Here is a 27,636-nt window from a genome sequence, read left to right as displayed (position 1 = left end):
TATAGATTGATACCATTGGGTTGAGGCAAAGCACAAAAATCTGCGTTTTCCGGAAGCACTGTAGTTGATGCCAATGCAGGTTGTTCAGGGACCAGTTTTCTTTTTCACTTATTTTGTTGAGGTCATAATGGTTTATAACATGTACTTTCAGGCAAATATTATTTATCAGTTTCTGTATAGACTGCATCGTGCTGTCTACCAATAGTGTAATTTTTATCCATCACCATTTATATGTGACCCTTTCACCCACTGCCTAACCCCTTCCCCTCTTTAACCACTAATCTCTTCTCTTTATCCATGTGTCTGTTTATCTTCCTCATATGAGTGAAATCATGCAGTGTTTGTCTTTCTCTGTCTGGCTTATTTCACTTAACATAATACCCTTAAGGGCCATCCATGTTATTGCAAGTGGGACGATTTTGTCTTTTTTTATGGCCGAGTAGTATTTCATTGTACATATATACACACATCACATCTTCTTTATCCAATCATCAGTCAGTGGGCACTTGGGTTGCTTCCACGTCTTAGCTATTGTGAATAGTGCTGCAGTGAACATAGGGGTGCGTAAGTCTCTTTGAATTGTTGATTTCGAGTTCTTTGGATAAATACCCAGTAGTGGGATAGCTGGATCATGTCATATTTCTATTTTTAATTTTTTGAGAAATTTCCATACTGTTTTCCATAATGGCTGCACCAGTTTGCAATCCCTCCAGCAGTGCATAAAGCTTTCCTTTTCTCTACATCCTCTCCAACATTTGTTGTTTTTTGTCTTGGTAATTATAGCCATTCTGATGGATGTAAGATGTTATCTTATTGTAGCTTTGATTTGCATTTCCCAGATAATTAGTGATGTTGAACATCTTTTCATGTGCCTATTGGCCATCTGTATATCTTCTTTGGAGAAATGGGAGTTCATATCCTCTACCCATTTTTTGATCAGGTTGTTTGTTTTGTTCTTGTTGAGATGCATGAGTTCTTTATATATTTTGGAGATTAACACCTTCTCGGATATGTGGTGTGCAAATATTTTCTCCCAGTTGGTTGTATTTTCGTTTTGTTCATGGTTTCCTTTGCCTTGCAGAAGCTCTTTAGTCTGATGTAGTCTCATTTGTTTATTTTTTCTTTTGTTTCCCATGCCTGAGTAAAGATGGTATTTGAAAAGATGCTTGCAAGACTCATGTCAAAGAGTGTACTGCCTATATTTTCTTCTAGGACTTTTATGGTTTCAGGTCTTACCTTCAAGTCTTTAATTCATTTTGAGTTAATTTTTGTGTATGGTGTAAGATAACGGTCTACTTTCATTCTTTGGCATATGACTGTCCAGTTTTCCCAACACCATTTATTGAAAAGACTTTCCTTTTTACATCATGTGTTCTTAGCTCCTTTGGCGAAGATTAGCAATTTGTACATTTGTGGTTTTATTTCTTGCTTTCAATTCTGTTCCATTGATCTGTGTGCCTGTTTTTGTGTGAGTACCATTCTGTTTTGATTACTATAGCTTTGTAGTATATTTTGAAGTCAAGGATTGTGATGGCTCCAGCTTTGTTCTTTTTTCTCAGGAGTGCGTTAGCTATTTAGGGTCTTTTGTTGTTTCGTATAAATTTTAGGCTTCTTTGTTCTATTTCCATGAAGAATGTCATTGAGATTGGGATTGCTTTGAATCTGGAGATTGCTTTGGGTAGTATAGACATTTTAACTATGTTTATTCTTCCAATCCGTGAGGATGGAATATCTTTCCATTTCTTTATGTCATTTTTGATTTCTTTCAACAATGTTTTATAGTTTTCATTGTATAGGTCTTTCACCTCCTTGGTTAAATTTATTCCTAGATATTTTATTCTTTCTGTTGCGAGTCTAAATGGGATTGTATTCTTGAGTTCTCTTTCTGTTAGTTCAAAATGAGAGAACAGAAATGCAACTGTACTTTGTATGTTTATTTTGTACCCTGCAACTTTGCTGTAGTTGTTGGTTATTTCTAATAGTTTTCCAATGGATTTTTTTAGGGTTTTCTATGTATAGGATCGTGTCATCTGCAAACAGCAAGTTTTACTTCTTCCTTTCCAATTTGGATACCTTTTATTTCTTTTTCTTGCCTAATTACTCTGGCCAAAACCTCCAGTACTATGTTGAATAGGAGTGGTGAGAGTGGGCACCCTTGTCTTATTCCTTTTCTCAGAGGGATGGCTCTCAGTTTTTCACTGTTGAATATGATGTTGGCTTTGGATTTGTCATATATGGCCTTTATTATGTTGAAGTACTTTCCTTCTATACCCATTTTATTGAGAGTTTTTATCATAAATGGATTTGGATCTTGTCAAATGCTTTCTCTGCATCTATCCAGATGATTACGTGATTTTTATTCTTCATTTTGTTAGTGTAGTGTAACACATTGATTGATTTGCAGATGTTGAACCAACCCTGCCTCCCTGATATAATTCCCACTTGGTCATAGTGTATGATCCTTTTAATGTGTTGCTGTATTTGGTTTGCCAATATTTTGTTGAGCATTTTTGCCTCTATGCTCACCAGCAATATTGGCCTATAATTTTCCTTCTTCCTGGTGTCCTTGTCTGGTTTTGGCATCAGAATGACATTGGCCTCATAGAATGAGTTAGAAAGCGTTCTGTCTTCTTCAATTTTTTGGAATAGTTTGAGAAGGATAGGTAGGTATTAAATCTTCTTTGAATGTGTAGTAGAATTCTCCAGAGAAGCCATCTGGTCCTGGACTTTTCTTTTGGGGATGTGTTTGCTTACTCTTTCAGTCTCTTGTGATTGATCTATTCAGGTTCTCTATTTCTTTTTGATTCACTTTTGGGAGGATGTATGAGTCTGAGAATTGATCTATTTCTTCTAGGTTATCCAATTTGTTGGAATATAGTTTTTCATAGTATTCTCTTATAATCCTGACTATTTTTGTGCTATCCATTGTAATTTCTCCTCTTTTATTATTTGAGCCTTATCTCTTTTTTCCTCAGTGAGTCTAGCTAAGAGTTTGTCAATTTTGTTTATCTTCTCAAAGAACCAGCTCTTGGTTTCGTTGATTCTTTCTACTGTTCTTTTGGTCTGTATTTCATTTATTTATGCTCTAATTTTTATTATTTCCCTCCTTCTGCTGACTTTGGGCTTTGTTTGTTCTTCTTTTTTCTAATTCTGTTAGGTGTAGTTTAATATTACTTATTTGAGATTTTTCTTGTTTGTTGAGGTAGGCCTGTATTGATCTATTTCTATTGAGTCTATTGATGAATTTCTCTCTTAGAACCACTTTTGCTGCATCCTGTAAGAGGTAGTATGGCGTATTTACATTTTCATTTATCCCCAGATTTTTTTTTAAAGATTTTATTTTTCCTTTTTCTCCCCAAAGCCCCCCAGTACATAGTTGTATATTTTTAGTTATGGGTCCTTCTAGTCGTGGCATGTGGGATGCCACCTCAGCATGACTTGATGAGCAGTGCCATGTCCACGCCCAGGATCTGAACTGGTGAAGCCCTGGGCCGCCAAAACAGAGTGTGTGAACCTTACTACTTGGTCACAGGGCCAGCCCCACAGTTTTTTGTTTTGTTTTGTTTTGTTTTGTTTTGAGGAAGATTGGCCCTCAGCTAACATATGTTACCAATCTTCCTCTTTTTTTTGAGAAAGAATGTCCCTGAGCTAATATCTCTGCCAGTTCCTCTATTTTTGTATGTAGGATGCCACCACAGCATGGCTTGAGGAGCAGTGTGTAGGTTCGCACCCAGGATCTGAACCCATGAACCCTGGGCCGCCGAAGTAGAGTGCACAAACTTAACCACTACACCACCAATCTGGCCCTTTGAGATATTTTTTGATTTCTCCTTTGATTTCTTCAGTAATCCAGTGGTTGTTTACTCTCCACATATTTGTGACTTTTCTAGCTTTTTTCTTGTAGTTGATTTCTAGTTTCATAACATTGTGCTCACAAAAGCTGCTTGATACAATTGCAATCTTCTTAAATTTATTGAGGCTTGCCTTGTTTCCCAGCATATGGTCTATCCTTGAGAATGTTCCATGTGCACTTGAAAAGAAAGCATATTCTGCTCTTTTTAGATGGAGTGTTCTATACATATCTGTTAAGTCCATCTGGTCTTGTTTTTCATTTAAGTCCACTATTTCCATATTGATTTTCTGTCTGGGTGATCTGTCCATTAATGTAAGTGGGGTGTTGAGGTCCTCCACGATTATTCTGTTGCTGTTAATTTCTCCTTTTAGGTCTGTTAATAATTGTTTTATATACTTTGGTGCTCCTGTGTTAGGTGCATATATTTTCTTTTCTTTTTTTTTTTTTTGAGGAAGATTAGCCCTGAGCTAACTACTGCCAGTCCTCCTCTTTTTGCCGAGGAAGACTGGCCCTGAGCTGACATCCGTGCCCATCTTCCTCTACTTTATATGTGGGACACCTACCATAGCATGGCGTGCCAAGTGGTGCCATGTCTGCACCCAGGATCTGAACCGGCGAACCCCAGGCTGCCGAGAAGCGGAACACGCGCACTTAACTGCTGTGCCACCGGGCCAGCCCCTAGGTGCATATATTTTCATAAGTGTTATGTCCCTTAGTGGAATGTCCCTTTTATCATTATGTACTTCCCCTCTTTGTGTCTCATTGCCTTTTTTGTCTGCGCTAAGTCTGGCAACACCTGCTTTCTTTTGTTTGCCATTAGCTTGGAGTATCATGTTCCATCCTTTCACTCTGAGCCTGTGTTTGTCTTTAGAGCTGGGATGTGTTTCCTGGAGACAGCATAGTGTTGCGTCTTGATTTTTAATCCATCCTGCCACTCTGTGTCTTTTGATTGGAGAATTCAATCCATTTACATTTAGAGTGATTATTGATATATGAGGGCTTAATACTACCGATTTATCACTTGTTTTCTGGTTGTTCTATATTTCCATTGTTTCTTTTCCATTGTATTTCTGACTGCCATTTCAGTTTGGTGATTTTCTGTAATGTTTTTTTCTTTATTTATGAAATGTGTCTCTGCTCTGATCTTTTGTTTAGTGGTTACCATGAGGTTTGTATAAGAGGTCTAGCATTGGGACTGGCCCATGGCATAATGGTTAAGATTGGTATGCTCTGCTTTGGTGGCTCAGGTTAATGGATTTGGATCCTTGGCGTGGACCTATACCACTCATTAGTCATGCTGTGGCAGTGACCCACATATAAAATGTGGAGGAAGGGGGCCAACCTAGTGGCATAGTGGGTAAGTTTGTGCCCTCTGCTTCGGCAGCCTGGGGTTCCTGGGTTCGGATCCCAGCACAGACCTACACACCACTCATCAAGCCATGCTGTGGTGGCATCCCACATATAAAATATAGGAAGATTGGCACAGATGTTAGCTTAGGGCTAATCTTCCTCAAGGCAGTAGAGGAGATTGGCAACAGATGTTAGCTCACAAGTAACCTCAGCAAAAAGAAAAAGATCATGTGGATGAGAGTCTGTTTTCTGATAGCCTCTTATCTCTATTAGCCTGAGCAGGTTCTTTCCCTTTCCTCCTCCCATTCTAAGTTAGTTATTATTGTCACAAATTATTCTGTTTTGTGTTGTGAGGTTGTGACTAGATTGAAGTGTTTATAGTTATGTTTGATGCTTTCCTTCCATTTATCTTTTATGTTATAATTAAGTGTTTGCTAACCTGTTCTGATAGAGAGCTGCCATTTTCTGATTTTGTCTATTTATCTCCTTGCTGAAGGCTTGGCAAACCTTTGCCTTTTTGTTTCAGGTATGAGGGCATCCTTAATCATTTCTTGTAAGGGAGGTCTAGTGATGATGAACTCTCTCAGCTTTTTTTATCTGAGAAAGCTTTTATTTCTCCATTGTATTTGAAGGATAGTTTTGCTGGATAGAATATTCTTGGCTGAAAGTTTCTGTCTTTCAGTATTTTGAATATATCTTTCCAATCTCTCCTAGCCTGTAAGGTCTCCTCTGAGAACTCTGCTGAAAGCCTGATAGGGGTTCCCTTGTAGATTACTCTCTTCTGCCTTGCTGCCCTTAGTATTTTTTCTTTGTCATTGATTTTTGCCAGTTTTATTATTATATGCCTTGGAGAAGGTATTTTTGCATTGGTGTAATTAGAAGTTTTATTAGCATCATATACTTTTAAGTCCAGTTCCTTCACCAACTTTGGGAAGTTCTCAGCTGTTATTTCTTTGAACAAACTCTCTGCTCCTTTCTCCCTCTGGGATAAATATAATCCTTATGTTGCATTTCCCAGTTGAGTTGATTATTTCTCATAGAATTTCTTCATTTTTTTTTAAGTCCTAGTTTTCTCTCCTACTCTATCTGAAATATTTCTATATTTCTGTCCTCTAAATCACTAACTCTGTCCTCCATAATATCAGCTCTGTTTTTCTTTTCATTTCTAAATTGTTTTTTATCTCATTCATGTGTTCTTTATCTTCAGAATTTATTGTTGTTTTTGTTTTTTTTAGAGTTTCAGTCTCTTTGGTGAAGTAGTCCTTATGCTCATTAATTTTATTTCTGAGCTCATTGAACTGTCTTTCTGAGTTTTCTTGTAACTTGTTGAGTTTCTTTATGACAACTATTTTGAATTCTCTGTCATTTAGATTGTAAATTTCTGTGACTTCCAGGTTGGTTTCTGGAGACTTGTCATTTTCCTCCTGCTCTGAAGTGTTACTCTCATTTTTCATGGTGTTTGATGAACTGATCCTTTGCCAGGTCGTGGTAGTAGTATCAGGTCACTGCCTCTTGGAGGGTGGGCAAGAGCTGTGTTTTCTGAGTCTGCCATGTCTGGTGGAAGTTGTCTCAGTAGTGCTCATCTACTTTTGCCTGCTGGCTGCAGCTGCTTGGCATGTCACACACACACATGCAGGTGCTCTGCTGTGGAACCACTGCCTAGGCCAGGCAACAGCTGATCTGGTGCAGTAGGCAGGAAGGGAGGGGCGCTTTCTTTTTCATGTACAGGCCCGCTTTGTGTACATGGCAGTTATCTGGGCTGCTCTGCTTGGTGGAGGCACCCACCTGGTGGCTAAGCCAAGCCACTCAGTGTGGAGCATTCCTGCACTCTGGCTGCAACTCCAAAAGCATTTGTGCACAGTCCTGCCAGCCCCACACCTCCTTTTAAAGTCATGTGCAGCTACTCTGTGAAGACCTGTGACCTAGATCACTGCCACTGGGGAGGGGGAGGGGATCCACTCACCTTCTTCCACTGCTTCCCAGGGATCCATACCCCCACCTTGAGATGTATGGCTGCGTGGATCTTTCAGATGTGCTGTTGTGCTTTGTAAGGAATCTTCTGTTGGTTAACACATGTCCGTTTGGTTGTAACTTAGCAAGGAGAGACTAAGGAACAACTCATTCCTCCATGATGTTGACATCACAGCTTGGCAGTTTTACTGTTTTTTATCTCTGGTTTTACATACTGCTTTTCATTTTTATTTATTTATTTGCTTAAACAACAGAAATTTATTGTGTCACAGTTCTGGAGGCTGGAAGTCCAAAATCAAGGTTAGTTCCTTTGAGGGTTCTGAGGAAATGGTCTGTTCCATGCCTCACTCCTTGGCTTGTAAATGGTGGTTCTCCTTCCAGTGTCTCTTTACATCATCTTCCATTATGCATGTGTGTTTCTGTGTCCAAATTTCCTCTTTTTATGACAACAGTCATGGAAGATTAGGATTCACCCTAATGACCTCATTTTAACTTGATTACCTCTGTAAAGCCCTATCTCCAAATAAGGTCACATTCGGTGGTATTGAGGATTAGGACTGTAATGTATCTTTTTTGATGGACAAAATTAAACCCATACAAGTCACTTTCCTGCTGCATAAGCCTCCCAGTTACCATCACACTAAAGGCCAACTCCTCTCTTTGGCTTACTGCTTCCTGTGATGTGGCTTCTGCTGGGCTCTCCAGCTCATCCCTTGCCTCCTTCCCTGCCCTCTTGTATTCCCTGCTCCAGTTGTAAGGCATTCCTTGCTTCTTCTCACCTTAGGGACTTACTATCCCTTCTGTCTGAAATGCCCGTTCTCCCTGTCTGTCTGTCAGTCCTGGTAATTAGTCCTCACTCTTCAGGCTCAAATTAGTAGCACGTTGTTTCAGAAGCCTGGCCTGCTGTTCTTCCACCAGTTCTGGATTAGGTGCCCCTCTCAGACACACAATACAGAGCTGAATCTTAGTATACTTAACAGTGTCTTCCCCACTGAACTGTGAGCTGCCCAACATGAGGTCTGCATCTACTTCTTTGTTATAGCACCACCCCCTGCTGTGGTGCCTGGAACACAGTGGTCCCTTGATAAATATTTGTGAATGAGAGAATGCCTGAGTGGTGGACCTCAAGTCGCTGTAGAAAGAGCAGCACTCCATTTAATTCACTGTGGATGGGGCAGAGACGAGCCAGGAATGGCAGGAGCCTTCTCTCCTAGAGGGTAACTCTTGGTTTCTTATTGCTTCAACTTTAAAATAGACTCATAGGGGCTCGCTAAGCTGAAGAAACTCTTAGAGATCAAGTACTCCAACTCCCTCATTTAAAAAAAGCGAAATTGAGGCCTGGTGGGAGGAAGGACCTCAATTATCATGACATTGTTTTTTTCCATTTTGTGGGAAACATCTTTTTTTTGTTTAAATTGAGATGTAGTTGACATATAACATTATATTAGTTTCAGGTGTGCAACAAAATTTTTTTTTGTATATATTGCAATATGATCACCACAATAAATCTAGTTAACATCCATCACACACACAGTTATAATTCCCTTTTTCTTGTGATTAGAACTTTTAAGATCAACTCTCTTGCAACTTTCAAATATGCAATATGGTATTGTTAAGTATAGTCACTGTACTGCACATTACATCCCCTTTTTAAAAAAATGAATGAGAATTTTCCTCCACACACGCTATTAAAATAATACTACTAATGAAAAATTTAGAAATGAGAGAAAAGGAAGGAAAATTCATTAATTGTTCCTCTACGTTATGTGTAAATAATTTTTATTAATATTTATGGAACTTCCTTCCAGTCTTTTTTCTGTGCTTAGATTTACTAGTTTTTTACATAGTCATGATCTTTACTAGCTGGATAATATCAGGTAGTCATACCCTACTTCACTTGGACATTCTCCAACTATTACACATTTCTATTGTTTCTATTTTTAGTTGTAACTGCTATTTCATATATTGAGAGGAAGATTTGTCATAGGCTTATTTGCTCTGATGTGACTTAACCATTTAGACTAGATATTATACTTAGTTATAAATGTCTACTTTCTGCTAAGAGACATTTTTGTAGACAGTTATTTCCTCCTACACCTGTTTTAGTCAAGTTTTCTCCTCTGCACTGGTTTTAAAGCATTACTTACTTGTTTTACACTGTGGTTTATGAGACATTTCATATGACTTCTCATCTGTTTCTTTTTTTTCATGGTTTTCTTCATTTCCTATAGTTCTGCATCAACTCCTGGATTAAATCTTCCCTGACACTTCCAGCTCACACTGATCTTTTCTCTCTTTGTGTCATTTTGCATCTTGTAACCTTTGCTATGACATTATCTATTTAGATATACAATCTTAGTACTCAAAAAGTTGTTTCTTTGGGTACTTCATCTGAAACTAAGGTACCTGTTTACTGTGATAGTAATACATGCTCGTTATAAAACATTCAAACAATATGTAAGTATATAAATACCGAAAGTGAGAAATATTTATACTTCGGTTCCCCTAATCTCACAAAATAACCACTGTTAGCAGTTAGATATATATTTTCCCAGACTTAAAAAAAAAAATCTATTTATCAACAAAATTTTGTTTTAATGGCCATCTGTTATTCCAATATATTGTAAGTACCTGGATTTTATCCTAAAAAGTCCTAACCGTCAAAGATATTTGTATTTGATTACATTTCCATTAATTTTCCCATTTAAAATGTTATATTTATTTTTAGTACATCTCTGCTTAAGTTTGGATCTCTACATTATTATATTTAATATTCACTTATTCAATAAATATTTATTGATCAGGAGTAGCCAGTGAGGCAGGAGGAAAACCGGGAGACTATGAGGCTTGGAAGCCAAGTGTAGAAAGTATTTCAAGGAGATATTAGTTCACTATGTCAGATGCTGCTGGGAGATCAAGAAAGATGAGGACATTGGACTTTTGCAAGATGGAGGTCATTGACAAACTTGACAGAAGCAGTTGCAGTGCAGTAGTGGAGAAGTAAGCCTGGCTGAAGTGGGATTAAGAGAGACTGGAAGGCAAGGAAGTAGAGACAGTGATTATGGACTCGTTCAAGGAGTTTTGCTCTGAAGAGAGCAGAAAAATAGGTGTGAATGTAGACGGGAACATAGATGGAGGGGGCGGTGTTTGTTGCGATGGCAGATGTCCCAGCATGTTTGCATGCTCATGGGAATGATGTAGTAGAGAGCAGAAAATTGCTGATGCACAAGAGAAAGGATAATTTCAGGAGGTTATCATCTAGCACCGCTGTGGAGAGAGGTCTGGCCTTAATTAAGAGCAGGGACAGTTCATTCATTGAAACAGGAAGAAAGGCAGAGATACAGATTCCATAGGTTAACAGATTTGGGGATAGGAAAATGAGTTTTTATGTGATTCCTTCTGTTTTCTCAGTGATATAAAGTTAAGGGCTGAGAGGTAGGGAAGGAGAGTCATTAGCAGTTTGGGGAGAAAGGAGAAAATGTGAATATTTTTTTTTTCCCTCCAGGATGATGGAGGGACACAGACAATGACAGAGCCATTGGCATGATGGCTTTTAAGCACTGTATTCTTCCCAGGCAGTTTCAAGCCACCCAGCTGACTCCATATAATCATTCCCTTAACTAAGCTGTTCTTTAATTTAAAATATCATGTTGATGAGAATGTATATTATATAATTAATTTCTTACGAAAGTTGAGTCCATTTATTCCAATACATGCATACATAAATTCTTCTCTGCATCCTACTCCTAGGAATTGCATAAATGACATAAATATGTATATGGACCTATGTCGTGGTGCTGTTTATATTGTCTAAAAAATGGAAATGACCCAAATGTCTTTCAATTCAGATTGGTTAAATTATTTATGGTTTAACAATACTGTGGTATACTATGTATTTAAAATGTTGTAGGTCTCCAGCTGGCTTGTTGGTGTAGTGGTTAAGTTCATGTGCTCTGCTTTGGCGGCCCAGGGTTCACAGGTTTGGATCCCAGGCGCAGACCTACCCACCACTCATCAAGCCATGCTGCGGTGGCATCCCACATAAAATTGAGGATGATTGGCACAGATTTAGCTCAGCAACAATCTTCCTCAAGTGAAAAAAGGAAGATTAGCAACAGATGTTAGCTCAGGGCCAATCTTTCTCCCACACACACACAAAATATTTGTAGGTCAATAGTTAGGGACGTGTAAAAATAAGTCTTTAACATTACTATTAAGTAAAAAAACCAGATTCAGTATAATTTTTGAAAATTATATCTAGGTATATATACATAAAGATATCTGGAAGAATATCCCTAGATACTCACAGTGATTTTTACTTCCTTTTTTGAACTTTTCTGTATTGTTTCACTTAAAAAAAAAGAATGTGTTGTTTTTTTACAATCAGAAAAAAATTTTTTTCATTTTGAAGTGGTAAAAGGTTTAAGACAGAAATCAATCACTTCCCTACAGTTCTAACTCACAGACTTGCTTTGGGTATTTCTATTGTCAGTTACAAAAACTTTAAAAAATAAACCAACAGGTCTACATATTTTTCTCCCTGATGTTCAAGACATCATTCTAGTAGCTCTGGACATTAAGATACGATTTAGATTTCCATTTAAAAATCAAGCTCACCAGAACATAAGTTTTTCTAACCTTTTTATAATAAAATTTTTACATCTTAGAGGTGTTAAGTAACTTCATTACATGCTTAATGCATGTGCAATACAGTTAGCATCTTTGGTGTTCACTTGAGAATCCTAATGTAAAAGAATAAATTTTAAACAATTAATTAAAATTTGGTAACACATTTGCAAAGAGTTTTCAACATACTCGTGGGCCGTAGCACCCTGGTGGAGAGCCACTATACTGTTTTCTCATTTTCTTACTATTTTGTCCTATATTAAAATATAAACTGATTAATACTTTTGTCTCCTAAATAGATTATAAGCTACTTATAGTCACAATTTGTCTTTTGCATGCTGTAATTGCAAACCCATTAGTGAATCTTGAAATCAATTTAGTGGGTGATAGTTGGCATTAAATTATATATGGTAATGCACTGCATAACGACGTTTTGGTCAAGGATGGACTGCATGTATGACAGTGGTCCCATAAGGTTGGTACCATATAGCCTAAGTGTGTAGTAGGCTTGTACCATCTGGGTTTGTGTAAGTACACTCTGTGATGTTTGCATGATGACGAAATCGCCTAATGATGTGATTCTTAGAATGTATCCCCATCAGGGGATACATGACTGTATATACACATACGTGTGTGTGTGTGTATGTGTATACATATAAAAGTGTGTGGCATGTATTAAGGGTAAATTCTGTTTATGAAACTTCTAGGTGCAGCAAAATATTTGGATAGCCCTGTCCTGAAATACTTAGGGAAGTACATTAAAAATCTTAATTAAATAGGTCACTTGTCCAGGAAGAAACCTTGGTAGTGTAGAATATAGCCCCTAAATCAGAATTTTAACCCCTAAAAAGTCATTTGAGTTACAAAAGTAAACTTCAGTTATGATGAACACCTCAGTCTCTACCTCAAAATCCTAAATTCAGTCTTGTTTTAGACAATTATTAAACTTGGCCGTTTCCTTTCCTGATCTACAACAATTAGAGTTAGAACTGAGTGAAGAGGATTCTGCAGAGAGACACTAACAGTAATAGGAAAGAACAGTCAGCAGTCCGGGAAGGGCAGGGGTACTATGAGGGAGCACCTAAGGTAGGAGTGTAGGCACTGTGTATAGGGGCAAACAGACACAGACGCATGAATTGACCCTAGGGCAGGATTTTGAGGCCGGAAGGGGCAGTGAGGAAGGCACCTACCAGGACAGCGGGGGTGCTGGGTTTCACATTTCTGCATAACTAGCAGCACAGTAAGGGCAAAGTGGTTAACTTCTCCCTCTCTCCCAGTTTCCTAATCTATAAAATGAGGTGGATGTACCAGATCTTCTCAAAGTTTCCTTGCCCTTCAACAGTTTTCTCCTTTCATTGAATTTACAGGTAAGACTGGTTTATGATCTAAATTATAAACACAGCAACTAGACGAGACTGGGTAATTGATTTGTATACTTTTTAAAGAAGTAAATGAGAAATTAAAAATTATTTTGTGGTATGTTCATACCTTAATATACTATGTGTTTCTAAGTCTCTCTATTGTCTTACTATTTTATGGTTACTATGTGAATATATGCTTGAAAATGTAGAATTTAGCTACTTATATTTGGGCTTTATTTCTATGGGGATTTGACACTACTTTAGTACCATTGAAGGCATTTTCTCTTTTTTATTTTGTCTTTTGAATTTTATATATTTCATTTTTTATATTTTTTAGATGGTTATCCAAATGCAAACCCAGTCCAGGTTTCAACAGCAACGTTTTTTCTTTTCTTCAACAAAGAGTAGAGAATGGAGACCAGCTCTATCAATATTGTTCACTGATAATAAAAGGTATATCTCTCAAACAACAACTTCAGTGGGACCCCAGCAGTCACCATTTGCAAGGGTTTATGGACTTTGGTCTCGGCAAACTTGATGCTGATGAAACGCCACTCGCCTCAGAAACCATTTTGTTAATGGCAGTGGGTATTTCTGGTCATTGGAGAACACCTCTTGGTTATTTTTTTGTAAACAAGGCCTCTGGATATTTGCAAGCTCAGCTGCTTCGTCTGACTATTGGCAAACTGAGTGACATAGGGATCACAGTTCTGGCTGTTACGTCTGATGTTACAGCCCATAGTGTTCAGATGGCAAAAGCATTGGGGATACTTATTGATGGAGACAATATGAAGTGTACGTTTCAGCATCCTTCATCTTCTAGTCAACAGATTGCATACTTCTTTGATTCTTGCCACTTGCTCAGATTAATAAGAAATGCCTTTCAGAATTTTCAAAGCATTCAGTTTATTAATGGCACAGCACATTGGCAGCACCTTGTGGAGTTAGTAGCACTAGAAGAACAGGAATTATCAAATATGGAAAGAATCCCAGGAAAACTTGCAAATTTGAAAAACCATGTACTGAAAATGAATTGTGCCGCCCAACTCTTCAGTGAGAGCGTGGCCAGTGCGTTAGAATGCCTGCTGTCGTTAGGCCTGCCTCGTTTTCAAAACTGTATTGGTACCATCCATTTTGTACGCTTAGTTAACAATCTGTTTGACATTTTTAATAGTAGGAACTGTTATGGAAAGGGACTTAAAGGTCCTCTTTGGCCCGAAACTTATAGTAAAATTAATCACGTGTTAATTGAAGCCAAGACTATTTTTGTTACATTATCTGACACTAGCAATAATCAAATAATTAAAGGTAAGCGGAAACTAGGATTCCTGGGATTTTTGCTTAATGCTGAGAGCTTACAATGGCTCTACCAAAATTATGTTTTCCCAAAGGTCATGCCTTTTCCATATCTTCTGACTTACAAATTCAGTCAAGATCACTTGGAGTTATTTCTAAAGATGCTCAGAAAGCTATTAGTGACCAGTTCTCACCCTACCTGCATGGCATTCCAGAAAGCTTACCATAATTTGGAAACCAGATACAGACCGCAAGATGAAGTTTTTCTAAGAGAAGTAAGCATCCTTGACATTTCACTTGCTCAAAGGACAGACTTGGCCCTTTGGACCATTCAGCATCAGTATGGTGTCAGCGTTACAAAGACTCCTTTTCACAAAGAGGATATTTGCCAAGACTGGTCTGATTGTTCGCTAAGTGAGGCACTCGTAGACCTGTCAGAGCATAGGCGAAATCTCACCTGTTGTGCTGGTTATGTTGCAAATAAGTTATCGGCTCTTTTAACGTGCGAGGACTGCATCAGTGCCCTGTATGCGTCGGATCTCCGAGCTTCTAAAATTGGGTCACTCTTGTGTATTAAAAAGAAGAATGGTTTGCATTTCCCTTCAGAAAGTCTATGTCGAGTCATAAATATTTGTGAGCGAGTTGTAAGAACCCACTCAAGAATGTCAGTTTGTGAATTACTTCCTAAACAGAAGGAATTGTATCTTCAACAGAAAATATTCTGTGAGCTTTCTGGGCATATTTATCTTTTTGTAGATTTAGATGAGCATCTCTTTGATGGAGAAGTGTGTGCCATCAATCACTTTATCAAGTTACTAAAGGATATAATAGTCTGTTTCTTAAAGATCAGAGCTAAAGATGTAGCTCAGTATCCTTTGAAACACCATTCAGAAAGAACTGAAATGAAAACTTTTTTAAGAAAACACTGGTCATCTTTACAGGATTACAGAATTTCACGTTTTGCTAATACCAGTAAATTCAGGCATTTGCTAAGTAATGACGGCTATCCATTCAAATGAGGGACCTAAAATATATTAAAATTTTTATTTTATTAATAATTGGTCAACATTTATTTTAAAGTTCAACTTACCATATTTTATAAATTGACTATTCTGCACAGTGGACAAGTTTGCAGTTCTGACTTACAAGAATTTCTAATAATGCATTTTATAAAATCTGCTCATACTCTGGTGTGCCCTGCAGCATTTCAGAGTTACCCAAAATGGAGAAAGCAGTAAGTCAGTAGGAGCAGACTAGCCAACACGTGCTGCCTTTGAATTTAGTACTGTAAGACTGAGTAATGTGACCCGACATAACTTTTAATTGTTCAGTCTGCTTTAAAAACGAGAGAATAATGACAACTAAGAGTCACCAAAACCTTGACTCCTTTTATAAACAGACTACATTCCCTAAAAGAGCTTTGGTTTACAGCTCATAAGAATGTTGACAGGGCCTGCCCGGTGGCGCAGCAGTTGAGTTCACACACTCCACTTGAGTGGCAAAGGTTTTACTGGTTCAGATCCCAGGCACGGACCTACTTACTGCTTGTCGAGCCGTGCTGTGGGAGGCGTCCCACATATAAAATAGAGGAGGATGGGCATGGATGTTAGCTCAGGGCCAGTCTTCCTCAGCAAAAAGAAAAAAGAGGAAGATTGGCAGCAGATGTTACCTCAGAGCTAATCTTCCTTAAAAAAAAAAGAATGTTGACAGAACACCTAAAAAACCTTGAATATAGTTTTTGCTTACATATGAAAATTAAGATGGGTTTGAAAATTAGGTTAAAATAAAAGATCACATACCACAAAAATCCCTTTACCCGGGTACCCTAAAATACTAATACTTAGGCTTTAGCAGGCAGAAGGTAAACACATGAGCCATGAGATGGTTCCTTGTGCTGCAACCAAGCTGGGGAATGTAATCTGGCAAGTATGTCGGTGGTATCATTTTCACAATCCATTGTCCCTGGACTTCAAAATATTACTTTTGAATAATAGAGTGGATGTTTACTTGATTCTTATTGGAAGAGCCCAATGCTCATCAGAGAATGAGAAGCCTTTATTTCAACTTCTGAAGTCTACTTGTGTTTAAGGCTAAAATAATGAAACATTTTCAGTGTTGAATGAAAATGGAATTTCATAGCACATAATAAATTGGAAAAAGATGGTCGATTGAGACAACGGGTATGAAAGTGTTTGTCTTAATTATGAATTGTTTCAGGAATTTAGGAGAAGCTTAAATATCCTGAAGATGGAAACATACTAAGGACAGTTTTCCCCATTCTCTCACACCAAGATTTGAAAAGATAAACAGAAAAACATATAGGTATATGTATTTTCACAAATAAGAGTATATTACTGGATAAAGAAGCAACAGGTACATTATCACCTGTGTATGTGCAACATCTCTTTTTGTCATTGAGTGAGTGTTCACAAAATACAGTTAATCTTAATGTGAAAACTTAAAATTGCAAGAGTTTAATGACTAGGTAAAAGTTGAGGTTGATTAATTGAAATTGCCCTAAATAGTATATTTTGATGTATTTGTTTGTTCTACCTCAAACAAAGGCTTAAGTTTTGAAATGTAACCAGAATTGTACTACAGTTTATACAAGAGCTTTTGCTGAGAAATCTGAATATTGTGGGTTTAGTTTTGTTTGCAATAGAATGAGTTTAGATGCACCAAGATAAATCTTATTTAAAGGAAGCCTCTTTGTGAATCACCACCTTTAACTTTTGCTTATATAAATCCAAGTTTTGTGCCTGATTTTATTTAGAACTGGGTTCCTATCTGTAGTATCTTACGCTCTTTACTGTTACATTTGACTAATGTACTAATATATTCTGTATGGTAAGAAATTAGTGTTTTGCGTTATTTTAAGTACTGGATAAATTGGACAAACATTGAAGATAAGAAAATTTCTGTTGCTACCTTTAGGACAGTTAATTGCCCTTGCCCTAGTCAAAGGGTTCCAAGTCTGATATCAGATTTACTTGATATATGCTTTACAGTGAAATGTTTTGTTTTGTTTTGTTTTGTTTGAGGAAGATTAGCCCTGAGCTAACATCTGCTGCCAATCCTCCTCTTTTTGCTGAGGAAGACTGGCCCTGAGCTAACATCCATGCCCATCTTCCTCTACTTTATATGTGGGACACCTGCCACAGCATGGCTTGACAAGTGGTGCCGTGTCCACACCCAGGATCTGAACCAGTGAACCCCAGGCCACCAAAGCAGAACATGCGCACTTAACTGCTGCACCACCGGGCCAGCCCCTACAGTGAAATTTTTTAAATACTCACCTTATTTGATTAGGGTAGTTTAGTTTATAATTTCTACTCAACACCTTTGTCCTTTTCTTCGGAGAAAACAAACATTGCCTTCAGAAATTTATCCTTCCTACTTTTCAACAAATATTACTGGAACAACTGGATATCCACATGCAAAAGTATTAACTCTAAGTAGATGAAAGACCTAAATGTAAGAAATAAAACTATAAAACTCTGAGAAGAAAATAGAGTAAATCTTTGAGACTTGGATTAGGTGATAGTTTCTTAGTTATAACACCAAAAGCACAAGCAATGAAAAATAAATTGGACTTCACCAAAATTAAAAATTTGTGCTTCAAAGGACACTATCAAGAAAGTGAAAAGACAACCCACAGGATGAGAAAATTTTTGCAAATCATAGATCTGATAAGGACTTGTATTTAGAATATACAAAGAATTCCTTTAAGTCAGTAATAAAGGACAAATAACCCAATTTTAAAAATAAGTAAAGAATATGAATAGACATTCTTCAAAGAAGATATACAAATAGCCTATAAACATGAAAATATGCTCAACATCATTAGCCATCTGGGAAATGCAAATCAAAATCACAATGAGGTATCACTTCACACCCACTAGGATGGCTATAATAAAAAAGGTAGATAATAACAAGTGTTGGCAAGAACGTGGAGAAATTGGAGCCCTCATACCCCATTGGTGGGGATGCAGATGCTTTGGAAAAAAACAGTGGCAGTTCTTCAAAAGATTAAATGTAGAGTTACCAAATGACCCAGCAGTTCTGCTGACAGACATGTATGCCCAAGAGAAATGAAAACATGACCACGTAAAAACTTGTACACAAATTTCATAGCAGCATTCTAATAGCTAAAAAGTGAAAAAGCCTAAATGTCCAACTGATGAATGTATAAATAAAAAATGTGCTGTATCCATACAATGGGTTGTATAGTAAGTGTTTTACTTTGTAACAAACAGCCAGGACTTTTTGGGAAGTGACTCTATCACTCTGTGTTCCAACCAGAAATGTAAGAAAGTTCCAGTTGCTCTACTTCCTTCCAGGTCCTTGGTATTTGTTTTGAATTAGCCATTCTGATAGGTATGCAGTGATATTTCACTGTAGCTTTTATTTCCATTTTCTTAATGGCTATGATGCTGAGCATTTTCGTAGGCTTATTTGCTATCCACATAATCCTCTTTGGTGAAATGTCTGTTCAAGTCTTTTGCCCACATTTTGGAAGATTGGTTGTTTTCAGATTGAGCATTAGTTATATGTTCTGGATATAAGTGCATTATCAGATGTGTTTTGCAAATATTTTCTCCTAGTTTGTGGCTTTTCATTTTCTTGTGTTTTGAAGAGCAGACATTATTAATTTTAATAAGTCCAATTTATCAATTTTTCTCTTTTGGGGATCATACCTATTTTCCTATCTAAGAAATCTTTACCTAACCCAAGGCTACAGGGATTTTTCTTCTTATGTTTTCTTACAGGTAGTTTGTAGTTTTGGGTTTTGCATTTAGGTTATGACCCATTTTCACTTAATGTTCGTGTGTGGTATAAGTTGAGGTTGATATTTTTACATATGGATATCCCAGCACTGTTTGTTAAAAAGACTATTCTTTCTCCAGTGAAACTTCACCTTTGAACCTTTGTAAAAAAAATTGATCACATATATCTGAGTCTATTTCTGAGCTCTCTATTCTGTTCCATTGATCCATGGGTCTTTCACCAGTACCACCTTATCTTCATCAGCTTTGTATGTCTTGAAGTCAAGTGGGAGTCCTCCAACTTTCTTTTTTCAAAAATGTTTGGCGATTCTAGTTGTACCTTTCTTTATAAATTGTATAATCGGCCTGTTGCCTTTGACAGCTATTCCTGCTGGGATTTGACTGGAGTGATGTTGAACCTGTGGATCAATTCAGGGAGAAATGACATCTTAATATCGAACGTTCCAATCCATGAACGTGCTGTATCCCTTTTTTAAGGTCGTCTTTTTTTCTTTTATCAGTGTTTTCTACATTTCACATACAGATCTTGTAGATATTTTTATCACATTTCATGTTTTGTGGTGCTACCATCAATGGTCATTCTAAAATTTGTTTCTAAATATTCATTGCTACCATGCAGAAATACACTTTTGTATACTGACCTTGCTAAACTCTCTAGCAGCTTTTTAAGATCCTTTGACTTCTATATACACAATCAAATCGTTCTCAAATAGATGTTTTTGTCTTATTTATTCATTTCCAATCAGTGGCCTTTCCCTTCGCACCCTATGGTACAGTGACCTCCAACATAATGTTGAGGAGTTCCTTGTTCCCAGTCTTAGGGGGAAAACATTCCGTCTTCACCACTTATGTTAGCTGTAGGCTTTTTGGTAAATACTTTTTATCAGGTTGAGTATCCCTTCTATTCCTAGTTTGCTGAAGAAATTTTTTTTTTAAATCGTAATTTTTTCTGTACCTTTTTTTTGAAAAATAATTTTGAGATATTGACGTACTGTAATCACACTTTTAAAGCATACAATTCAGTTTTTAGTATATTCAAAAGATTGTTTTCTGCAACTTTTGAAATGACCATATAATTTTTCTTCTTTTGTATTTTGATAGTGACTTATATTGATTTTTTTGAATGTTGCATCAAACTTTTATTCCTGGGATAAACCCAACCTGATCATGATGTATTCTTTTTATGAATTGCCAGATTTCATTTGCTAATATAATAAATTACAGAGTTATAGTCAAGTCTGTGGCCTTATAATAAACGTTATCCTGAATGTACTTATTTTCTTATCGCTTTTGAGTAAAAACTAAAAATGCCTTAAATGCTTTCATAAATCTTACTATTTAAAAGCTAATTTTTAATTTAGAAAAGTCTTTATATCTTTCATTTTATAAAATCACTTGGATCATGATCAAGACATTTGGTTTTTAGATACTGACAAACCGTGCATTAAAGAAACCCTAACAAGGAAAAATAAAGCCCTAAGTAATTTACATATTAGAAAATAACTCCAGCAGTAAAGGCTTTCTAGCTGATTTGCTTCCCTCTCCTTTGGGCTGCTGTTCCAGAATTCCTATAAGAACCCTTAAGGGAAGAATCTGATCACAGGTAGGGCGGGAGGTCCTGGTTTGAAGCTGAGTTTACATAACAAGTACTCATTTTCTTAGCTATCTGTGTTACAGAACAATAAAAATAGAAAACTTTTCTAAAGGTACTTTTATTCACATTTTACATAAGACTGAGAAAATGTCAGCTGTCCTTTTGAAAGGAGGAAGTGAAAGCAGGCGTCTCTCCCCAGTTCCTGCTCCCCTGCTTTTATTACCTGTCACGTTAAGCTTGTTTCCCGGAGTCCAGAGATAAGGCCTGCAGGTTGCTGTTAGTTCTTGAGAGAAAAGGAAAGCAAGACAGGTGCTCCCCATAAGACCATCGAACATTACAAGACAGGAAAGAGGAGATGGGGTTTCTGCCCTTAAACAGTGGAAAAAAGAGAAGACATATTCCTGTTTCAAAGCAATGTGTTGTTGATAATTGAGCAAAATGCTAGATTAATTTTTAGTTGTGTGCTTTCAAAAGTAATGTCAAATTTACTCAAAATGAGATTTTAAAAGGTTTCTTGCATGTTAAATAGCTAAAAGTGGTGGTATTAAAGAAAAAATGCAAAACCTTTTTTTACAGAATAGTATAAATGTTTATTTTCTGTATGATTTACTTTGCTGTCCTGTTTTTACAATATAGAAAAGTGTATTCTTTGAATAGCTCTAGTAAATATAAATTTATTCTTTCTACTTTGGGATGTAAATAGAGCTAAAAAATTATATACCCATCCCTCCCCAAATAGTCTTTTAAAATTGTTGAATTAATGTGGATATTAATCTTGTTCAGCAATCTGATGCAAACACCTAAATACAAAAAGTTGTTTAGTAAGGACTACACAGGAAGGAAAAGGCTTAATACTTTAGATAGCTTCTTGAAAATCAGAAAAACTAGTAGCATTTGATTGCACCTTCAAATTTTTACAAGCAAAACATTCTCAAGCAATGCCATCGTACATAATCTACAATTGTAATCCAAATTTCACAAACATTTTCTGCACACTGTATATAAATACACATCACAAAGGTGCAATTAGAATTAAACACAAAGTATGTACAAAATGAACAAAGTTTAGGTTTAGACCAAAAAGGTACTGTAATCCTTTGAAAAATAACTTGATTAGATATTATTTTATCCTCTTACACTAATTTACATTTATACAAATTTTAATTAAACATACTAGATTGAGGTGCTAAAGAATGTTTGCACTATCTACATTTAAAGTTACTGCACTATAATTTTATAAATCCAAATTTCAAAAGGAAGATACTTTAATGAATAACGGAATCTTCTTTTGGATTACTGAATTTCTATTGCCTATATCTTACGTGTTCATATGAACATATATACACACTTAATACATACAACTATCGATTCCTTGTAGGAAATGTAATAATCATATACTAATAATTACTGAGGATTAAGGTACCTAACAAAATGCCTGAATTCCAACATGGTTTTTTCTTGTCATAAAATCCAGAGTCCTATTATAACAGGCTCTTAAATTCATAAAGCTTTTGAATTTTGAATTACTGAAAATGATTTAGGTTATTTTAATAATTATATGAAAACATAGCTTCAGCTTACCAAATCACTGGCTAAAAATAATGCCATATTAAGCTTCTCTTATAAAAAGAAATCTCACTACAATTTTGAAAGCTTTGTTAAGAGGCCCATTTCAGTAAATCAAGTAAAAGTCATATACTGGTTTGAAACCTCTTAGTTCAAAAGCATATAAAGAGAACTGTTTGTACAGACGAAAAGTCCTTCCCTAAATTCATCTCTTAGAGCTTCAATATTCTTTATTTCTCTACCCAAGCCAAATTTTATACCTGATAATTATGTAAGGTTCTATATTATCACTACAGAATAATAATATGTTTACTTCTATTCATATGCACCTTTCGTTTTAACAGTACCCAGTAATCACTTTGACAATTTATTATCATTTCAAATACATACCATCTCCTTGAAAGAAAATGGAAACATCCCAGGGCATTTCTCAGTCACTCCTTATTATGGAAACACATTGCCCATCCTTTAAGAATTACCTACTGTCTCATAATACTTTGTTTTTTTAAAAAAACAAAACTTTTTTATTTTAAAAGTGTGCCTATGGATTACTTCCCCTTCTGACATTCCCAAAGTGACAACAGGATATTATACCAGAATCTGCCCTAAAAAGTTGATTTCTCTTAAAAGATAGTACTTTTCTAAACACAAAATGCTATTTGAATGTTTCATAAGAATTTGTTTATGTAGACATTCTGTCTGCTTATATTCTAGGTCTCGTACCAAAGAATGACTGGGTAATACCAATGCTGCTTTGGCTTTTTCCTACTGGAACAAAGTCATACAACGCCATACCTTATAAATATAGTAATTTATAAATGTTCTTTGTCACTAGAATCAGAAGGATAGAACATCTAATTCTTAAGAAACCCAAGCAAATTTAAAATCTACATAATACAATAAAGAAAAATTCAATTTAGAAGGGGCATAAGCAGATTTAACTAAGAATTAAAATGTACTAACTTCCTCATTTAAAATTTCTTCTTTTTCAATATTATAATTGCAGGTCTCACAGGACTGAATTAACAATACAATAATTGTTAAACTATCTTCCAGAAAATCAAGTGTCCTTGCACCTTCAATCTTCTGTACAGTTCCATTTATCAGTCTTTTGTGCAAGAGTTAGCAATTCATGGCACAAGGGTCACTTTTTGCTTTTCCTGCAGAGTTGATGACACTCATCAGACATCGTCCGAATTCCTCAAGGATCATCCGTTCAGCCGCTGCCTTTGATTTCCCCTTCTTGTCTGCCTGCTCTGCCTGGGCAAGAAGGCAATTACACGTGGCTTCAGCTACTTCTTTAGTTACAAATGTAAATGGCAATCTGAAAGGATTTTTGAGAAAGAAAGAAAGAGAGATGATGATGGTGTTGAATTACAACAAAAGCGGACAACATTCTTTCACCTGGGAGTCCCTGCCGACACTGTCATGATTCACCAGCACGCGGAGCGCCAGTGTGTGCCATGCGCACAAGCACACCCTAAAGAGCTTTAAAAAGATAGACCTGTTTTATTACTGAGCTTATTTTAAAAATATTGTTCAGAAAATGTAACATTTTATATAAAATATACGTCTTACTACCTAGACACAGTTATCTGGTTAACTAAAAGGTGTCATTCTACATGTTGACCGACTGTTTCTATAACAAAAGTCCTCCCAATTCATGAAGGTACAGCCCATGAGTGCAGTCTTTGCTTTACATTTATATTGCTATTTCTTCACTGCCTAGGACAGTGCCTGACACACACAGACACTCCGTGAATATTCAGTGAATGAATAACATGGGCATTGAGAGCACTATCTCCCGGATAACACTGAAAATAAAGCACTTTCCCACAGTCCCATATATTGTTTGTAAAAAACAAGCACACCAAAATGTTGCGTTATTCCATGGCAACAAACAAAACAATGGGGAAACCCAACACTGTTGTATACATGGAGTTTCATTCATTCATAAAGACCTGAACTACTGAATATTAAATTAGAGCACTCCATCCTGAGGCTTGGTATTGTAGCCAAGTTAAATCTTAAAGTCATCAAGAGACAAAATCAGGCAACCTAATCTAACCACTAACTCAATAACCTGTTAGTAAGCGGTCACTGATAGAAGGAAACTGCAAAATAAAATACATGAAGTCGGAAATTCAAGCCCACTATGACAAGAGAGGTTGACTGAGGATTCAGGCTGCTAGACAGTTGTATAGAAATCTTTCAAATACAAAAATGCACTTTAAATTAAAAAAATTATAATATTGTAATACTACAATAATGTTAATATTGCAATAATTATAATATTGTAATACTACAATAATGTTAATATTGCAATAGTATAATTAGTAATACTGTATTTGGAAACTATAGAAAAGTAAAAGAAAGGAAAAAAATTTAAATTTTTGCTCCTCAAAGAAAAGCTTATTAACATGCTTGTATAACATTATTTATAGTTTTTTTACAGTTTTGATTACAATGTATAATTTTGTATTCTTTTATACTTCATAATATCATGAACATTTTCCCAAGTTGAAAATTAATTGTAAATATTTTACTCTATCTTTGATCTCCATGTGGAGATTAGATTTAATAATCTAAAGGATTACTGAAAGCGGATGAGAAGGATCCCTTGTGACAGCCCTCATGAAGGTGTCTGCCCATTTCCACTTCATTCAGTCAAGAACCATTTACTGATTATACCCAGTTATAAGAGCTCCTTAGAACTAATACCTGAAATTTTTGTACAAAACAAGTATTTTTATAAGCATTGGATCTTATTTCAAACTTAGGCATTTTAAATAATATGCCATTTGCAAGGCTCATTCCGTTTAATAATTCCTCAGTTAATCTCTAACACAAGTCCAAGTCAGCAAGCTATGCTGCATCAGGCCCCCTGAAGGCTGGGAGATGCCTCACCCCTCACGGCTCCTGATCAATGAGGGTGATTTGAAGAATAAGGAAACTGAGGCTCAGAGATGAAGAGCTTGTCGAACTCACACACTACTGCAGAGCAGACAGTGTTTAAACTCAGGGTAGCCTGACTTTACAGCCCCAGCTTTCCTACGCCAGAGCTCTGCAGTCCAGCGAAGTAAGAAGCTACACCAATACAGTGTGCGTGGGTGTGCCAGAAGGATGGGAAAGGGTTCAAGGGCACGGAAAAGCAAGAGACGGTAAGAACGTGCAAAAAGAGGAATAATGACACTACCAGTAGAGGTATAAACAATTTGTTTTTCTTAGGGGTTGGTCAAATTACATAATTACCTCATCTTAGGAGGAAGAAATCCAATTAAGCACAGTGAACTAAAGCCTTATGTGCAACTTAGAATTGTGCAATATATCTGACAGTGGTTTTTCTGTTCCCTTTAAAATCCTTTACAAGTAACAAAAGATAGAAAGAATCTGCAAAAATCAGGTTTGCAACAACCACAAGTATGAACTCAATTTTGCCCAAAACAAGAAACTTAAAATGAATATTCATGTCATACTATAAAAAGAGATTACAATATTGACTTACTTTCCTCCTCCGCTATTCAAAGTTGGTGTTGGTCTAGTGAGCAAGTCCGAAATCTGAGAGGACAACTTAGTCTTTGCTGCTGTCTGTTGCTGTACCCTTACTTCAGCTGCATCTGCCAAGTGCATCAATGTCTTTCTTTCTGGGCTTTCTTCAAAATTCTTACAGCCAATACATTTGCATATTGAGGAACACATTATTTTTGCCTAAAAGATTTACAAAAGAAAAGCTTCCAAATCAAAACTAAAAAAACATGACAGTACGTAGACTCCATGATCAAATTAACAGAATCAACTAGTCAATTGACATAAGGTAAAATGGAAACATCTGCCGACAAACTCTGAACAGGCTCACCACACACAAGTGGAGCAGGTAGTCTGCAGTCTGAGAGGAGCTATGCAGTGTGTGGGCTTGAGCCCGACCACGTCAACTTCCCCTACTATAGATGCTCCTCCTGATATGAACAACATGTTTTTATAAAGAATATAAATGATACATTACAATATTAAAAAATAAGGGTCATCCAGAATCCAACCACCTCAACCAAATCACCATTAACATGCTGGTGACTTCTCACTTACGCAAACGCACACACATTAAAAGGATTTCATAGATGCTATTTTTATTATGGGTACCTCCCTCCCTGAGTGCCCTCTCCAGATTCCCAAACCCTTTGATAGTCTACATTAAACCAGTGTGTCCTTTCATGTAAAAATATGTAAAATATATGTATATTTATGAAAAACAGACTTTATGTACACACACATATATTAACTCACAAATAGAGAAGTTTTTCCTTTTTTAGTTTGTTTTACAAAATCATACCCACTTTCTGCATCTTCCTTTTCACGCATGACACCTCACGGAATCCCTCCCTCCAAGTCATCTGGCAGAGGCTGAATTCATTCTATTTAATGGCTGAGTATTAATCCCTGGTATTTGGGCATTCACTCCCCTATTGATAGGCATTTATTTTGTTTCCAGTTCTTGATACCACAAACAATGCACAAAAAATTTTTGTATCTATTATGCTTTTATTTCTATGAGCTAGATTTCTAGAACTGGGCTCACTGGCCAAAGGGGCCATGCATTTTAATTTTGCTAGTTGTGGCCAGACTGTTATCTCAAAAGGCTGTAACACCTCACATCTCATCAGCAATGTATAAAGGAAGCCTTTTCCACATTCCCTCCAACAATGTTTATCACAGCTCTTTCAATATTGATCAATCTGATTGGAGGAAAGAGATGAAGTGAGATCTCACTGTACTTTACATTTCCCAGACTCCTAGTAAGTTTATCTTTTGTTGGCTGCATTTTCTTCAGTGACGCACCATGTCAATTTAAATAAACAAACTTACTGTCCTTTCTCTCTACAGCACATAGTGAGATAAACGGATCATATTATGAACACATTTACCCTGCTCCTTTCTTATAATACACTACATTTACCAAGGGAAAGAAATGGATATACATTTTGCATTTATTGGGTTACTATGAACCAGTCTGGGAATCTAACTAAAGCAACACTTAAGTATCTAATGATGCAGAGATAAAATCCCCGACCTCAAGGGGGAAAAGACATACCAGTAATGGTAATTTGGATTAAGTTTTAAGAACCATTAGCAAGGGACTAATAATGTCTAATTCAGGAGGGATAAATTAGAATGACAAGGCATCTATTTAGCTTTGCTAAGCTAACTTCCCTTGTGGCGCGGAAAAAAAAAGGTCAC

At 36.5% G+C, this 27,636-nt stretch overlaps 2 protein-coding genes across 20 annotated transcripts in view; one reads left to right on the top strand and one right to left on the bottom strand.

The window, feature by feature from the left end:
- Nucleotides 1-23,678, top strand: part of THAP9 (THAP domain containing 9) — a 31,656-nt gene extending 7,978 nt beyond the window's left edge. For 2 of the 5 annotated variants that reach the window (XM_008525783.2, XM_070614523.1), the window contains one exon: nt 13,499-16,923. In XM_008525783.2, the coding sequence (XP_008524005.1) occupies nt 13,499-15,476 (1,978 nt within the window). In that variant the 3' untranslated portion in view covers nt 15,477-16,923. Of the gene's footprint in view, nt 1-13,077; nt 13,168-13,498; nt 16,924-23,570 lie in introns of those variants that run through there. The other 3 variants (XR_011538635.1, XM_070614524.1, XM_070614525.1) reach the window with 3 other exon arrangements.
- The window catches only part of LIN54 (lin-54 DREAM MuvB core complex component), a 64,889-nt gene continuing 58,656 nt past the window's right edge, over nt 21,404-27,636 (bottom strand). For all 15 annotated transcript variants that reach the window (XM_070614530.1, XM_070614536.1, XM_070614527.1 and 12 more), the window contains 2 exons: nt 25,910-26,112; nt 21,404-23,728 (listed from right to left, as the gene is read on the bottom strand). In XM_070614530.1, coding sequence (XP_070470631.1) covers nt 23,527-23,728; nt 25,910-26,112 — 405 coding nt within the window. In that variant the 3' untranslated portion in view covers nt 21,404-23,526. The remainder of the gene's footprint in view (nt 23,729-25,909; nt 26,113-27,636) is intronic.

This window comes from Equus przewalskii, chromosome 3 (assembly GCF_037783145.1).
Source record: "Equus przewalskii isolate Varuska chromosome 3, EquPr2, whole genome shotgun sequence".
Taxonomy (NCBI): Eukaryota; Metazoa; Chordata; class Mammalia; order Perissodactyla; family Equidae; genus Equus; species Equus przewalskii.
Note: the sequence above shows the minus strand (reverse complement) of the source record. Positions and strands in the feature narration are given on the sequence as shown.